Source organism: Hoplias malabaricus, chromosome 13 (assembly GCF_029633855.1).
Source record: "Hoplias malabaricus isolate fHopMal1 chromosome 13, fHopMal1.hap1, whole genome shotgun sequence".
NCBI classification, from domain to species: domain Eukaryota; kingdom Metazoa; phylum Chordata; class Actinopteri; order Characiformes; family Erythrinidae; genus Hoplias; species Hoplias malabaricus.
The window spans coordinates 4,811,579-4,828,942 of record NC_089812.1 but is presented as its reverse complement, the minus strand read 5'-3'; the positions used below and the strand labels follow the sequence as shown (position 1 = coordinate 4,828,942).

Sequence of the window (17,364 nt, the reverse complement as noted above, 5' to 3'; positions counted from 1 at the left end):
GGAGTGTGGTGTGTTCTCCCTGTGTTTTTTTGTGTTTTTCCTCCGGGTGACTGTCTGTGAGGAGTGTGGTGTGTTCTCCCTGTGTTTGCGTGGGTTTCCTCCGGGTGACTGTCTGTGAGGAGTGTGGTGTGTTCTCCCTGTGTCTGCGTGGGTTTCCTCCGGGTGACTGTCTGTGAGGAGTGTGGTGTGTTCTTTCTGTGTCTGCGTGGGTTTCCTCCGGGTGACTGTCTGTGAGGAGTGTGGTGTGTTCTCCCTGTGTCTGCGTGGGTTTCCTTCTGGTGACTGTCTGTGAGGAGTGTGGTGTGTTCTCCCTGTGTTTGCGTGGGTTTCCTCCTGGTGACTGTCTGTGAGGAGTGTGGTGTGTTCTCCCTGTGTTTTTGCGTGGGTTTCCTCCTGGTGACTGTCTGTGAGGAGTGTGGTGTGTTCTCCCTGTGTCTGCGTGGGTTTCCTCCTGGTGACTGTCTGTGAGGAGTGTGGTGTGTTCTCCCTGTGTTTTTGCGTGGGTTTCCTCCTGGTGACTGTCTGTGAGGAGTGTGGTGTGTTCTCCCTGTGTTTTTGCGTGGGTTTCCTCCGGGTGACTGTCTGTGAGGAGTGTGGTGTGTTCTCCCTGTGTCTGCGTGGGTTTCCTCCTGGTGACTGTCTGTGAGGAGTGTGGTGTGTTCTCCCTGTGTCTGCGTGGGTTTCCTCCTGGTGACTGTCTGTGAGGAGTGTGGTGTGTTCTCCCTGTGTTTGCGTGGGTTTCCTCCTGGTGACTGTCTGTGAGGAGTGTGGTGTGTTCTCCCTGTGTTTTTGCGTGGGTTTCCTCCGGGTGACTGTCTGTGAGGAGTGTGGTGTGTTCTCCCTGTGTCTGCGTGGGTTTCCTCCTGGTGACTGTCTGTGAGGAGTGTGGTGTGTTCTCCCTGTGTTTGCGTGGGTTTCCTCCTGGTGACTGTCTGTGAGGAGTGTGGCGTGTTCTCCCCGTGTCTGCGTGGGTTTCCTCCGGGTGACTATCTGTGAGGAGTGTGCTGTGTTCTCCCTGTGTCTGCGTGGGTTTCCTCCAGACCCACCACCACCCTGAACTGGATTAGTGCTTACAGACAATTAATGAATGAATGAACATATGGTAAGAAATTATGGTAAGTCGCTCTAATCGGTCCCCTCTTATGATTATTGTTGAGTCGTATTATTAAACATATCAGACATTTACTGTCCTCAATGTTAATAAATAACATCCATAAAACCACACCAGGCAGAAAAAGGAAGTGACTAGTGGCTATAGTTGTGTAATGGTGGGAAATTACATTGGAAACCAACCATGTTGCCTCATCTTTTATGCGATAATGAGCTGTGTAATATTTATGGACAAGATTGGGAAGCTTAAGAGGGAGGTGTGTGTGTGTGTGCCAATGTGTCATGCCACACAAGAACTTATGAATTATTCCCACCAATGTTTTGTTTTTTTAATAGCACGTTTCCTGCTCACATATATCCACTGGGACTGATATTGCACTCAGTAACAAAAGGAAAAAAAAAACAAGGCTATATGAGTGTATCAACAGGTCATAATGAATACACAATGTCTGCTCATGTTTTCAACTTTTCATAAAAAGTCCCAAAAGTACCAGAGCTCACAGATGAAATACTTAAAGTGTTGCTATTAAATGGCACATGTCCTTATTAAAAGTGCAAAAAGCTTGTAATTCACAATACAGTGATTTTACAAGTATTCATTATAAAATATTTCAGACTGTACATAGTCAAGTATGAACATAAAACATATTCAGAAACACAGGCAAAAAGCTTTGTTCATGCTTTTCATTCAGTTGCCAAGTAAAAAAAGACAAGAAAAGACTATATAAATGTTACAACAGTATAAAAATACATGGTAATAAGCACAGAATATCAGTGTTATAAACATATGAGCAGTTGCTGTCCATGTTAAAGGTTCATGAGGTGAGGTACACCTCAAACAGACTGGCTACTGAGTGCATGCGGTAGAAGATTCCAAAAGGCAATCCTACATTCACCACAGCCACCCACATGTTGAAGTTGTAGAAGTTTGTTCCAATGGGGTTGTCAAACTGTGGTCGTGCTCCAAAGGCAGGCATGATCCAAAGCTGTGAACGAGAAAGAAAATATTTAGATTCTAAGCAGTCAGGTGATCCAACAGTGTAGATAATGTGTAACAGTGCATGCACACGCTCAGCGACGCCGTGCAGCAGGCGCTGAGTCGCTGGTGGGTGCATCCAGCAAGTCGCGGGCAGGCGGCGCTGGACTCAGTTGCATCACCAAGCAAACCACGTTTTTAAAGGAACAGCAACCAGTTTAAGAGCAGGCTTTATTTATTCACAAAGTAATCACAACCCTGACATTATTTTTTATATCTTTTTCCTAGACCCTCATTTTCATTCATTCATTCATTATCTGTAACCCTTATCCAGTTCAGGGTCGTGGTGGGTCCAGAGCCTACCTGGAATCATTGGGCGCAAGGCGGGAACACACCCTGGAGGGGGCACCAGTCCTTCACAGGGCAACACACACTCACACATTCATTCACATACTCACACCTACGGACACTTTTGAGTCGCCAATCCACCTACCAACGTGGATTTTTGGAGCATGGGAGGAAACCCACGCAGACACAGGGAGAACACACCACACTCCTCACAGACAGTCACCCAGAGGAAACCCACGCAGACACAGGGAGAACACACCAAACTCCTCACAGACAGTCACCCGGAGGAAACCCACACAGACACAGGGAGAACACACCACACTCCTCACAGACAGTCACCCGGAGGAAACCCACGCAGACACAGGGAGAACACACCACACTCCTCACAGACAGTCACCCAGAGGAAACCCACGCAGACACAGGGAGAACACACCAAACTCCTCACAGACAGTCACCCGGAGGAAACCCACACAGACACAGGGAGAACACACCCCACTCCTCACAGACAGTCACCTGGAGGAAACTTACGCAGACACAGGGAGAACACACCACACTCCTCACAGACAGTCACCTGGAGGAAACCCACACAGACACAGGGAGAACACACCCCACTCCTCACAGACAGTCACCTGGAGGAAACTTACGCAGACACAGGGAGAACACACCACACTCCTCACAGACAGTCACCTGGAGGAAACCCACACGGACACAGAGAGAACACACCACACTCCTCACAGACAGTCACCCGGAGGAAACCCACACAGACACAGGGAGAACACACCACACTCCTCACAGACAGTCACCCGGAGGAAACCCACACAGACACAGGGAGAACACACCACACTCCTCACAGACAGTCACCCGGAAAGAGCAGAGTACAGGGAAGGTACTTACAATGATGTTGGCCAGCAGAAGAAAGGCAGAGATCTCCTTCAGGATCTTCCTCTTCCAGGGCAGGGGTTTGCGGACAGGGATGGCGATGGAACCGCGAGGAGACATAGGGATGTGGCTGTGTCTTCGCTCCTCTTGTGCATGAAGAGCCAACAAGTTGGAAAAGATGCTGGCCCGTCGTACGTCATGGTGTGGCTCACGGCGGATGCCCTCAATGATGAAGACGTTCTGCACACACAGCTCCAACACGGTCAGCACAGACCAGGCCAGATTCAATGCGTTGGTATGTCCGTCCACCCCTGACCCCACAACAGCCACTATGGTGAAGTAGGAGACAGTAAACTGACCCATGGAGGAACCCAGAAGTAGACCCATGTCCAGGCTCCGTGTTGGGTTCTTGCCTGAGGCATGTTCGCGCTTCTCCAGTCTGTAGATGACGCATCCAGCCACAGTGACCACAAACATCAGAGCAATGGTCACTGTGTTGGTGATGTAGTACATGGTCAGTGCTGTGTTCTTCTTCTCTACGTCATCGGATGTTACGTCAACCTCGTAGACGATGAAGGTGGCCAGGCCGGCAACCAGCACCGCCAGACCAGCAGCCGGGCCCAGGAGGACGTCCCGGAGGTGGAAGCGGTGCTCGTGAGCCGGGTGATCGTCCACCAGCCGGCCCACGTTCTTCCACATCACGTAGGTCATGGCTGAGGCAAACAGGCTGTACTCGATGTTGAAGGGGTACAGGTAGTAGTAGGCATGCTCAAAGATGGTGCAAGACGTATGACTGCACTGGCAACTGCTGTCTCCATCGGCTGCTGCAGCTGAGAGAGAGAGATTGTATCAATCATGGGCGGCACAGTGGCGCAGTCACACAGCTCAGTCATTTCAGGACGTGTGTGGTGCACTAGAGAGGGAGTGAACTGGCATTAAACCTCTGTTTCTCTCATGCTTCGGGGTGTTTTGATGTCTCTCTTTAAGAGGTACTATGGCCCCCTACTGGACTGGCGTGACAATGCAACCATTATCTTATTTGTCTGGAAAAGGATATTTAAAAATCAAAATAGTAGGAGTAAAATCTCAGGTTATTTTTTAATTTTTTTAACACGTTGACTGCTGATGAACAGAGCCAATCACAACGCTTGCTTTCAGCCCACCCCTAACACTCCAGAGCCAATTGCAGCAGCCGTACACAGCCTGCACATATACGCCAAATCTGTCCATTAAATTGAGTTTGAAGCCTTCTCCATGTTCACGTACTGCCTGGGCGTACATTGTGTACACCACTTCTGGGTGTTTTTAAGCGGCTTCTTTCCTCCTCTCTGGTATTTGGACAGGTATCCAAACGGAGCCATCAGTTTCTGAATCACAGAGGAGAGGAGGAGGATGGATACGACAAAGCAGTAACTGTTAGGGTTTCTGGAAGCACCCCATGTGTAGGTGAGTTGGAGCTGGAAAAACATCAAAACACCCAGGGCACACCCTGAAGGACTGAGATTGGGAAATGATACTGTAATCCCGAAGTTAGAACTGTCCAATAGGAACATGTTTACTTATCTTATCTTCAAATCCATCTACTACGGAGGCTCGACCTGACCTTTGGCTTACGTTATCGTAACTGAGAATCCCTGATTTGCGAAATAACCCCCTGTTAAACCACAGTGCAGACGTTTGGCGTTTTCTCAGAAAAGACTCAATCATAAACTGTTCCGATAATAAACATGAGCCAATGTGTGGATCCACAGGCTCTCACGTAGATCCATGGATATACAGTGTTTTTTGAAGTGGGGTTAGAATAGTACGTCCTTGAATTCCAAGACAATAGGACAGTATTTTACAGGGATGGCACTGAAGTAAACATGTGGAAAACATACCTTTAAGTAAAACAGTACGTGAGGTCTGGTTATTATTGCCGTCGGGATACACCGTTTGATGCAGTGACTCCTCTGTAACCGCGGTCATCCACAGCATCAGGTTTGTGACCAAGGTGAGCATTAGCCCACAGCTGTAGATAAAGAGAAGGTGTTAGAGATCGTCATCCCCAGTGCAACCCTAGCCATTTCCTATTATTTATTTCATCCCAATGCAGTTGTGTCTAATTCTACCCACAAGCGACAGATCAGGAGGCAAAAGGATTTCATTCCCACGGCCGGGGGTCTCTGCCTCAGTCTCAGAGACGTCACGGTGCAACTCGAAGAAGGATATTTACTTTCTGGACCTGAATTTGGCAGCTTGCTCAACACATTTAGAGGAGAACACTGCCTGTTCTATTCTCAGAGCTAATGTGGTTAACCGAATGCTGAGTGATTGGGGAGAGGGAGATCATCCTGCTTGGGATGACTATTAACTATTAATTGCCCAGTGACAGGGCTGAGGCTGGCACTACTTCTGTGATTTTACAATCTAAACGCCCTCAGGTAGCAGCACTGCTGTGTCTGATCCACTCGCACCAGCACAACACACACTAACACACCACCACCACGTCAGAGTCACTGCAGCGCAGAGAATGCTCCACCACCACATGCTCTGATGGGGGTCCTGAATGTACGCAGAGAAACAGTGGACTACAGTCTGTGAGTGTGGAACTACAGAGTGCTCCTGTGTGGTCAGTGGAGCTGAGAAAATGGACAGTGAGTGTAGATACAAAGGTAGGTGTTCCTAATCCAGTGATCGTTAAGCTTCTAAACATATTTAAGAAAAACCAGCTCAGCTCCTCACCACGCTCCTACGGACTGACATGTGAAATGTTGTTGCAAGTGTACATTTACACACTAAAAAGGTTTTCCCCACACTCACCGAGTGATGTTCCTCTGAACTTGCACACAGTCCTTCGCATGGAGCCAGAGGAAGTAAGTCTGGAATGTGGAGGAATGTCAGATTAAGAACAATAAACAGAACCCAAACCTTTATTTCAATGAGACAAAAGAACTGTGGCTTTTTTCTTTTAATACTTTTGTGATCATCTCACCTGCACCAGGATAAACACTCCTTGAACAACAGGGAAAGCGATTTTTACAGGTGACTCACAGTGAGTATAACCCACATAGAAGGCAATCTTAAAAACATCCATGATTAAACTACACACCCCAAACAGCACCAGACCACCTGCGGAAGAAAAATGAGCAGACCACTTTAGGCAAGAGTAACAACAGAAATAAACCACAACAAAGCAAACACCATGTGGGGAAAAAAAAACATCTTATATATAAAGGGCTTGACGATACGGACAAAACCGATATCACTTAATTTTGGTCGATACGATATAATTCCGATATCAATACGAACAATATAAAATCCACTCAAAAACTGCCCCGAACAAGACGTCTCCATCAAACAAATATACTGGCTTTGTCAGCATTAATATTTTAAAATGAATTTTAAAGTGAGTGCTGAACTGACAACAGCGCCCTCTAAAGACCGTCAGTGACAGATGCTGTAAATAACGTGTTGTGAAATATCAAAAATGCGTTTAATAATCATTCATTATCTGTAACCCTTATCCAATTCAGGGTCGCGGTGGGTCCAGAGTCTACCTGGAATCATTGGGCGCAAGGCGGGAATACACCCTGGAGGGGGCGCCAGTCCTTCACAGGGCAACACACACTCACACATTCACACACTTTTGATCCACCTGCAACGTGTGTTTTTTTGGACTGTGGGAGGAAACCAGAGCACCCAGAGGAAACCCACGCGGACACGGGGAGAACACACCACACTCCTCACAGACAGTCACCCGGAGCGGGAATCGAACCCACAACCTCCAGGCCCCTGGAGCTGTGTGACTGCTTTTGTTGCCTTGTTTAATAATCATATCATTGTAATTGAAACATTTTATATAGTGATATACATTGATATTGAATTATTGTCCAGCCCTAATATATATATATTGACTTCTAAACCTGTTTTAGACCGTTTTAACTTTATTGTTAATAGATTGGCGGCACGGTGGTGCAGCAGGTAGTGTCGCAGTCACACAGCTCCAGAGACCTGGAGGTTGTGGGTTCGATTCCCGCTCCGGGTGACTATCTGTGAGGAGTTGGTGTGTTCTCCCTGTGTCTGCGTGGGTTTCCTCTGGGTGCTCCGGTTTCCTCCCACAGTCCAAAAAAACACACGTTGCAGGTGGATTGGCGACTCAAAAGTGTCCGTAGGTGTGAGTGTGTGTGTGTCTGTGTTGCCCTGTGAAGGACTGGCGCCCCCTCCAGGGTGTATTCCCGCCTTGCGCCCAATGATTCCAGGTAGGCTCTGGACCCCCCTCGACCCTAAATTGGATAAGGGTTACAGATAATGGATGGATGGATGGATGTTAATAGATTTATATCAATTACCACATTCTATTGACAGGCCATTTTTACTCCATTTATGATATAACTCCAATAATGCTGCAGTGTGTTTGCAGAAATGAACAGACACTATATTCACATTTGTGGGATGATTAATGATTATATTCTAAAATGCTGGTGGCTATGATGATGAAATGATGGCTGTTCCAAGAAAAGAAATCCATCGTTAAGATATGCATTGAATAAACAAACCCATAGTGACCATCTCTTTTTATGCTCTTCCAGGAAAAGGGTTAATTTTTACTAAAATAGGCCACTGTCATAAAGCAAAACACTGACAAACACAGACTTCTTCGAAAGCGTCCACGATAAGCGTCCACGTCTGTGAAGAGTAGATCTTTAGGCTACGAAGTGTGAGAGTGTACGGTACTTATTTGTGTTTCTATAACCCCTTGGTTTCATTTTGTACCAATTATATTTATACATCTGCTTTTCTGTTGATACAATTATGATGTTTGTCAACTTTATTTATAAAAATAAGTAGAGGATCTGTGTAGAAAATGCTAGGATGTTTATCTAACCCTCATTACCACCTAAATGATATGAAAATGTTATTTTCATAAATGTATATAAATGTACAGACATCTTGGTAGTCATCGATGTCATTAGTAAATAGTTTATCTCTAATTTTTCAGTAACAAATTACATTAGCTGTGTTTGCTATTGTTACATAAAGTTTTATTGCCTCCTATTTGAACCCTGCTTTAGATTTCACTCATGTACTTCAGTAAAATGCTGATAGGAGTTGAATTTTCCCGAGTGTATTTAAACTGTAACGCTTCTACTCAGGTATATATTAGTGAGGACACAGATGACTTGTTCCCCAGTTGCAGTAATTTGTCTGATTCTTTGACTTTTGAGCTCCAGTATTTTATTTTCTCCAAGAAGAACTTAATTTTCTCCATCGAGAAAATGAGTGCTGTACTACATTCCGTTTCTGTTCTAAAATGCTGTGATTTCACAGCTGTGGAAGGTACTGTTTATATCTCTTTTCATTCATTCATTGTCTGTAACCCTTATCGAGTTCTGGGCGGCGGTGGGTCCAGAGCGTACCCGCAATCACTGGGCGCAAGGTGGGAACACACCCTGGAGGGGGCGCCAGTCCTTCACAGGGCAACACAGACACACACTCACACCTATGGACAATTTTGAGTCTCCAATCCACTTACCAACGTGTGTTTTGGACTGTGGAAGGAAACCCACGCAGACACAGGGAGAACACACCACACTCCTCACAGACAGTTACCCAGAGGAAACCCACGCAGACACAGGGAGAACACACCACACTCCTCACAGACAGTCACCCGGAGCGGGACTTGAACCCACAACCTCCAGGTCCCTGGAGCTGTGACAGAGACACTACCTGCTTCCCTTCTATTTCTTTTCATTCTTATTATACATATTATTATTATTATTATTCTGCTCTGCTTAAATGTAATTGCACTTTGACTCCAGTTCTTATTCCTCCCAAGTAACAATGCTTTGACTGTGGATTTAAGCTATTCTACCTACCTATAGGAACTTAAGGACACATAGCAAGTGGCTGTGTGGGGGTTAAGTCTCCTGTAGGGTTCATTGGTATAATGCTTAGATGGCTGAATGCAATCAAATCCTCACAGAAATGTTCCAAACTACATTCTCCCAGAATAGCTATAGTTTGTACTGCAGAACACAGGGAATGGGATTTTATCGTGCGTTTCCTGACAATGTCGCCCCTGACCCTGTTTTTGCCCCCCTCGAGAGCTTCTTACCTCTGAGCCACACGGGCCCCGCGTGCACGTCCTTGTAGAGCACGGCCTCTTCCTCGCGGCACGTGTACGCCTTATAGAAGATCATCCACGCGGTGGTGGGGATGATGAGGACGATGAGGAAGATCTGCAGGTGCTTGTTGGTCATCTGCACGCCGTTGAAGACGCTGCCGCTGACCACGGCGCACCCGAGGATGAGGAGGTTGATGAGGATGAAGGCGGACAGCACCCAGCCCCAGCTGCCCGCGCGGTCCCGCCACACGCTGGTCGAGGACAGCGCCACGCTGACGGAGCGCTGCGTGCGCGGAGCCGCGAGCACCGTGGAGATGTGCTGAGGGCCATCAGCTTCGTCCTTCTTCCCCTCCAAACACAAGCCGTTCATGTACAGGTTAAGGTCATAGAAGTCAAGGATCTTTAGCGCGCTGATGTCCATATTACAGCGCACACACACACACACACACACACCTGCAGTGCTCAGGTAACCACACTCCTGAGAGCATCACTTACATATATTTATATATGTGCGATTTCCCTGGTCACATGACTCACCACACCTGGACTGCGTCATACTGGGCGTGGACGATGCTGTAAAAGTTTTATATCCTCGGTTTTTCCTCTCCCATATTCTGTCAGCAAGAGATATTCTGCAATCTATGAAATATTAGATTTAAATTTTAAACTATTTTTAAACAATATGGTGCATTTGTTGCTTAATTTCATAGTTTTTGAGACTGTAACCCAGTAAACAAGGAACGTCCCTGGACGTTCAAAATAGGTCTAAAAGTAGTCTGTCCGTCAAGGACATATTTTAAACGTCAATGGACGTCCAAAATCCATCTTAATAAGTTAGTTAAATGGTGACCAATCGATAACGTCAGTGGACGTCCAAAACGCGTTTTATACAAGTAATTTATTTCGGGACCAATTAATAACGTCAATGGACGTCCAAAATACATCTAATAGTCGTCTTTTCAATGTCTGTGTTTGGACGTCTTTTCAACTTTCATTTTCAACCTTAAGAGAACGTTGATTAGACGGCAGTCATTACGTTATTTCAACGTTGAATCAACGGCTAATTGTTTACTGGGTAGGTTTCAGAGATAAAACAGCTCTTTTGTTTCATTCATTGTTAAGCTCAAACGACGTGTGCAGTCCTTACACATTTACCTCATTGTGAGACATGTACAAGTTACACAGAGAGTAAATTATTCTCAGTGATCGTAACAGTGATAAAAGAAAGGCTATAAGAGGGTTGTGAACAAATGCACAAAGTGCAAATGCTTTTGTTTTGTTTTTAATATCAGGGTTTGCATTTCGGGGCGGCACTGTGGCGCAGCAGGTAGTGTCGCAGTCACACAGCTCCAGGGGCCTGGAGGTTGTGGGTTCGATTCCCGCTCCGGGTGACTGTCTGTGAGGAGTGTGGTGTGTTCTCCCTGTGTCCGCGTGGGTTTCCTCCGGGTGCTCCGGTTTCCTCCCACAGTCCAAAAACACACGTTGGTAGGTGGATTGGCGACTCGAAAGTGTCCGTAGGTGTGAGTGTGTGAGTGAATGTGTCTGTGTTGCCCTGTGAAGGACTGGCGCCCCCTCCAGGGTGTGTTCCCGCCTTGCGCCCGATGATTCCAGGTAGGCTCTGGACCCCCCGCGACCCTAAATTGGATAAGGGTTACAGACGATGGATAGATTGGTTTGCATTTCATCTTTGAAATTTGATTGGTTTAATTATGGTTTAATTTGTGTGTGTGTGTGTACATGAGCACATGTGGTTTAATGAGGATGTATTACTGAGTGAATGTAGCTGACTGGTGATTTAATGTACTCTGAATATATTTAATAACGGTAAAGTACAGTTAAATATATTAAAACCATTTTGCTGCTCATAAGGATGTTGCCTGGGGCTTAGCAAAAGTTTAAATATATATATATATATACTATGTTCTGACATATCTCTTTGGGAACTATTGAGGATAATACATAAGATGGCTACAGTTTTGTAGACATCAGTTCATATTACATTCATTCTGAGATATAGGGAATAACCAGGTGATCAGACCCTCTTAGACGTGGCAGTGTACTATTAACAACGATGGTTCTACAAGGGTTCTATAGCACTTTAAGAACCTTTTGTATGATTAAAGGGTTCTTTGCATTATGAAAAGGTTCTTCAGACTGATGGAGAACGTGATCTGTACAGTGCCTTTTAGAGAAGGGGTTCTATACGGCACCAGACACAGTAGTTTCTCTATTGATCATGTCAAGCTTGTAACGGTAGAGAACCCTTTCATGACGTGAAGGACCCTTAAATCATGCCAAAGGTTTGTCAAGTGTTCAGGGTTCTATATAGAACCATTTTCTTTACTAAAGGACCCTTGTAGCACGCTATCTTTTTTAAGTGTGTGGCTTGTACTCCGCTGATAAGACTATAGACAAGTTTCTGGAAGATTTGAGTTAATAATTTGAAGTGAGGTAATGGAGGATATTAGTATTTTTGGATCACCATAAGCATTTAAAGCTCACCTCATTGCTATTGAACAGAGATCAATAGGAGGCTTTAAACTCCTCTGGTGAATGGTAGGCATTACATATATTTGGGTTACTGTGAGTATTTGGAAAAACTGCAGCTACAATGTTGGTCTTTCACTATTTCTACTTTTATCTTTGCAGACATTCCAGATGGAGACTGGAGGTAACGCTAAAGAGGAACTTTTACCTTCTGTGTTCAGTCAGTCGTCAATATAACGATCCCCAGCCTCAAACCACAAACTACAGAGACGAGCTGAAGTAACAATTACGGGCAGTTGTCTGACCAATGGAAGTCAAGAAAACATATTTCTATTTTTCTTCTGCTCATTCTGTGATGAAACGTTTCTTCTCCTTGTGACAAAGGGATGTCTCAGGGTGGCAAAATAAACCCTCCTTTCCCTGGAAATGAGAATTGTTTTTTAATGGAAACAAACTGATTGGGGCTTGGGAAATTTGGGAAGCTGTACAAATTGTGGATGACCTCTGACTTGCGCCTACTGAGACGATTAGGAGAGGAAATGTTGTGGTCATGCTCCAGTTGGTTGTGATGTCATGAGGATTGATGGACAGCTCTGTGTCGCCTGACATCTTAACGATCTCACACGTTCTGTAAAAGCATGTGTAGTGACTCGGTGGAGTATTAAAACCTCCTCTTGGGAAAATCAGATTGATATACGCTGAGAAAGTGACCAGAAAAAACTCACCTGCAAGTGTATGCAGAATTTAACTCTGTCAGATTCAGCTTTATTTATTGAAGTTTTTTTTAATGCGTTTAAGCTGTGGATGTTTTTCTTCGTAGATGAATTGTAAAGTAACTGACCATTTTTCAAACGGGTTCATGCTCAGCAAAAGCATCCATAATTTGAATAGAATATAATACTGGCTTTAAAAGATACGTACTGCAAACATATTTTTTGAGAACTGACAAAATAGAAACAGGAGCCAAATAAAACAACGGATCATGGAAACTATGTTTTAATTCAAAACTAGTTTCAGTTCTCAGTATCAGAACGGCAGGGCTTTCAAACGTAATGAAACAGTGCAACACTAGCACGTGCGCTTGTGCGATAATATTATTTTGCACACGTTTTGATCACTAATGTGAGCGCCGTGAACTCAGGTTTAGTCTAGTTTTCAGCAGCTAAATGTATGAAATCTCACGACTGATCTGAAGTTTCACTGATGGACAATAAATGTAAAATATTTGTAACAAATAACAATAACAGCATATTAACAGTAAGAGCAAAGCCTCCCTGAGCGTGCATCCTTTAACCGTTTAGACCCTGAACTAAAGTTCTGAAACTGTGTACTTGTTTCTTACACGTATTCTAAACTAAAAAGTTCTCTAGTTATCTGAGGGGTGATATCAATCACAATGTGCCATACCCGACCCCTCCAGAACAACACGACTATTTCCAGGTTTTAGGATCGCAATTTGCTTGCATTGTGCTTATGTAAGAGAACAATAAACCACAGTTTGCTACGTGTCTTAAAGCATATTTGTGCCATTTGAAAAAGAAAACAGATGCATTGCATCATTGTAAAAAAAAAAAAAGTATATTTTTAAAGTTGTGTTTCACTCTCTCTAAAGCCTTCTCTGAGTTGTTTTTGTTATCGTCAAAAAGCAATGAATAAAAGCTGTAATATAACAACTGTTTTGAGAATGTTTATCATGTCTCTGAGGATAAACACACGCTTTTTAATAAAGCAGCAACCGTACAATCAAATTATTGTTCAAGATAAATAGTAAGGTTCCTCATCAAATCTAATTTTTCCTCTTGAGAATAAATAAAACACAACAGGTCGGTTTGGAAAACTCAAGATAAATTAACGATGGTGCCATTTCAGTAGTTATATATTTATCTACATGTATTCTGAAGAAACTCCCTTAAGATACAGATTGTATTTGCAACGTGTATTTTGGACGTTTTTAAATTTAGATAACTATCCAGTTCTATAGTTCTTCCCAGCCTTTATAGTTCTACAGAAGTACGACTCTATCTGGTAATGCAACACAGTCTATTTTCCATGAACCTTTAAATAGAGTCAATTTGATTTTGCTGTAAACACAAGATCAGAAGAGTGTTGTTTATTTTTCAATGACCATGGGCTGCATGTAGGATTGGCTGGACAAACCAGTTAGCCAGGATTTTGCAGCAGAGGGAGGAGGCAAAAGAACAACTTCAACCTGTTGCTGAGAATGTGCCGTAGTGCATGATGTCACTGTCTCTTCTTTATGTTTAATGTATTAAAATGTAAACTGAAAAAAATCAAATTCTGAATCTCCAAGGTTTTAGATGGTTTTTCGTTGTTGTTGTTGTTGTATTTTCAAAAACAGGACCCTTCCATTTTTAATATCGAAAGATGTGCTGTATTCCTCTGAAGAATATAGAGGTGAATAAGAGGTGATATTTCATAACGTGATATAATTCTGTGGCACAGTGCCTATCAACCATATCGTTTTTCACCATTCACTCCTCTGTCTCCGCCCAGAGTGACCCCATATCTGAGTTGTTTACTGAATACCACAGGAAGCTGCAGGTGCCTTGGTGCAAACGCGTTCTGTGTCTTTAAGACTGCTGCTCATCCCCAAAGTCACACAGGAGGACACCTTTGTCTGAAAGGTATAGTGTAGACCATAAACAGAGCTAAGAGTCAAGGGTTCCACAATAAATTGCTAAACCACAGATCACTTTCCTGATTGGTGTAAACTTTCCTCTGCTTTAAGGTAGAAGGTATCTATTAATACAAGATCTAATTATACAAGAATACAAGCGTATCTAATAACACAAGATCTATCAGCGTGGTGGAAAACTGACTAATAATTTACACAATTTCAAATAAATGTTTTGGCAAGTTACAGCTGCATTGGCTTCAACAAACAAATAAAAGGCATTGTATCAAAAAGTCACTTTCCTGTTTAGGAACAGTCCTGAAAAAACCTACTCCAAATATGATCAGTGATCAGTGATCATCCGGTGAGTGTACACTTGATAGTATTTGATTTCTTAAGCACAACACAGTCTAGACCCCATAATCTTTGGTTGGTAATTGTTTTGTAAACATGAAGTTTAAAATACAAAGAAATGCTACACATGCTTCATGCCGGTTAGAGTCAGACATGTAGTTTACCAGGTCCTTAAGTGAGATTATCCCTGAAGGGGATGGGACACCACAGGAGAAAACTGATCTTTCCCAGTAGCAGGTCTCTGAGGACACAAGCGTGGGAGAATGGAAATGACATTGTCTTCCACTTACATTTTCATTGTTATTAAATTAGTCTTCTGACCTAAGCACAGTGATGATGAAAACCCAAGCTTAGCCAGTCTGTCTTCATCATTAGACTCGGCTTTACCTTGAATGACCGAGTCTCTAGAAAGGAACATTTGGCAAAACTAGTAATCACGGAAAACGTTATGTGAACCCTTTTTATCTTAATGGGAGTGGACATGGAGTTTTGGAAATGTTTCACACTCTATTTGAATTCACAGAAACAGGGAGAGAATGCTGTGAAGATACGAAAAACGAGAAGGGAATACAGCAAAATACTGTGGCATTAATGCTTAGGTACTTAGGCTAATTACTCAAAAAGCTAAAACTATTCACTTAATATATTACTACACACAGAAACCAAAATCTAAACCAATATTTAAAAGGAAAGCTGGATATTCGATAGTGTTTAACAGTTAAATGGTTTATATATGACCTTTGGTCCCTTCACAACAATGGCAGTGAAAAACCTGCCAAATACCAGGAAGTCCAACTCCTAGAGTTGAGCACTCTTTGGGCAACAGGTGCCAGATTGCTTCTCAGAAGCTGATTTCCATTTAAAGAGTCTCTACTAAACTACATATGCAATATTTTGGAACTGATATTCATGCTTTTGTCAATGCACTCAATATAAAGATTTAAAAATTACACCGTTTAAGAGAAATATTTAGCGCGCCCAACGTAGTGGAAGTGTGTATTGCCTTAAACAGGTAAAATGTAACCAAACCTCACTTTATAGGAGTATGCTGTGATTTTACATTTACAAAATTACAGTGTGATTGATCATGATGTTTTACAGAGGCACAGTGTCTCTTCCATGATGATGGATGACTGAGGTTGACTCCCATATAGCTGCTGCTGCTGTATACAGGGGACACTGTGTGGGCACTAAAAGCATCGTTTTATGATTAATGTTTAAGAGTTCACGAATGAATGAATGAATGAATGAATGAATGAATGAATGAATGTGTGGCCTGTGTGTCACCTCAAATGTTTACTCCAAGGAATTAGAAGCCATGAGTGTTCCTTTAAGAGAACTAGTTTAAAAACAATGTATATATATATATTTTCCTGGCATTTCTAATTCATTTTACTAATACGGGAAGACTCTGTACGAGTAATCGACTTAAAAACGTTAAAATTCTAGTATTTCCTTGTTTTTTTTGGAATAGATATAAAACAACTAAATGTGTAGAGGGGTATGAACAACACAGTGGTGAGAGGAAACTGTATTTTTATTTTATTAGAATCTCTCACAGCAGTTTTTATGATAATTGAGTTAGAATCTCTCAATTTGTTGAATAAATATTTCAGCAAAAATGTCAAGCTCATGGTGTAAGTTGATTGGATGAACATTATTATTATTATTAGGTAAAATTCAGACGTCCTCTACAAGAAAATGGCTGCTTAGCCCTGTTTGACCTAACCCAGAGTTTCCCGGATTGTTGGGCCTCTGGTTCAGTGTATTGCAGTCGATTTTTTAAAATGTATTTATTTATTCTTGGGCAAAAGCACATCACAATGACACAGATTTTAAAAATGTCTGGAAGTAGTTGCAATTTTCACAGCCAGGCATAACACTTACTCTTCAAACAGCTGTGCAAGCGAATGATGACAGAGTCTATTACTCATTCGCCAGAACCTCCGTGGAACACCAAAAAATATGGTTTTAATGTTTGCTCGGAGTGAACGAATACATCTGAATTACATTGATATGTTTCAGATAATCGCATTAAAATAAAACAAGCCCAATCAGAATATAACTAAACTGTATATGACGATGTTTGTTAACAAAACATTGTATATTAGAAATGAACCATTTAAATTAATGGTTTAATTTAAAGGCTCAGGGAAGGTTCCCAAACATTCAAAACCAACCCTGTTCACTCAGCCTCACTGTGTAAAGTCATTGTGACATCTGACATCTTTCTTTACTGCTGTTGTGCTAATTTCACAATGATTGGCTAATTAGACAATAAATAAGATCCTTTAAAACAAGTGCTTTTAGAGTGCTCTGATACTCTGTGATCAAATAAATATAACCCAGATTAACAAGTCACTATTTTTAGTACTTGAGCATGTGAATACAGCGTATACATATGTGATAATCATGTTTTAAAGAGTGGACAATACAATAGTTTACATAACTCTACCCCTGCCCACACCC

At 42.9% G+C, this 17,364-nt stretch overlaps 1 protein-coding gene across 1 annotated transcript; it reads right to left on the bottom strand.

Moving 5' to 3' along the window:
• Window positions 1–1,425: 1,425 nt before the first annotated feature.
• otop2 (otopetrin 2) lies at window positions 1,426–9,894 on the bottom strand. The gene is made up of 6 exons (XM_066642526.1): window positions 9,411–9,894; window positions 6,288–6,424; window positions 6,116–6,174; window positions 5,194–5,324; window positions 3,329–4,143; window positions 1,426–2,096 (listed from the first exon to the last, which is right to left on the bottom strand). The coding sequence occupies exons 1-6, from the start codon at window positions 9,838–9,840 to the stop codon at window positions 1,926–1,928; spliced, it is 1,743 nt and encodes a 580-aa protein (XP_066498623.1). The 5' UTR covers window positions 9,841–9,894; the 3' UTR covers window positions 1,426–1,925.
• Between the last annotated feature and the right edge of the window lie 7,470 nt (window positions 9,895–17,364).

Bases quoted from the DNA above. Each gene is read 5' to 3' on its own strand.
- otop2 (XM_066642526.1), bottom strand. From the start codon at position 9,840: ATGGACATCAGCGCGCTAAAGATCCTTGACTTCTATGACCTTAACCTG. The intron at 6,425-9,410 runs GTAAGAAGCTCT...TTTCTTCCGCAG, and splicing joins GGGGCCCGTGTGGCTCAGAG to GTGGTCTGGTGCTGTTTGGG. The intron at 6,175-6,287 runs GTGAGATGATCA...TCCACATTCCAG, and splicing joins GAGTGTTTATCCTGGTGCAG to ACTTACTTCCTCTGGCTCCA.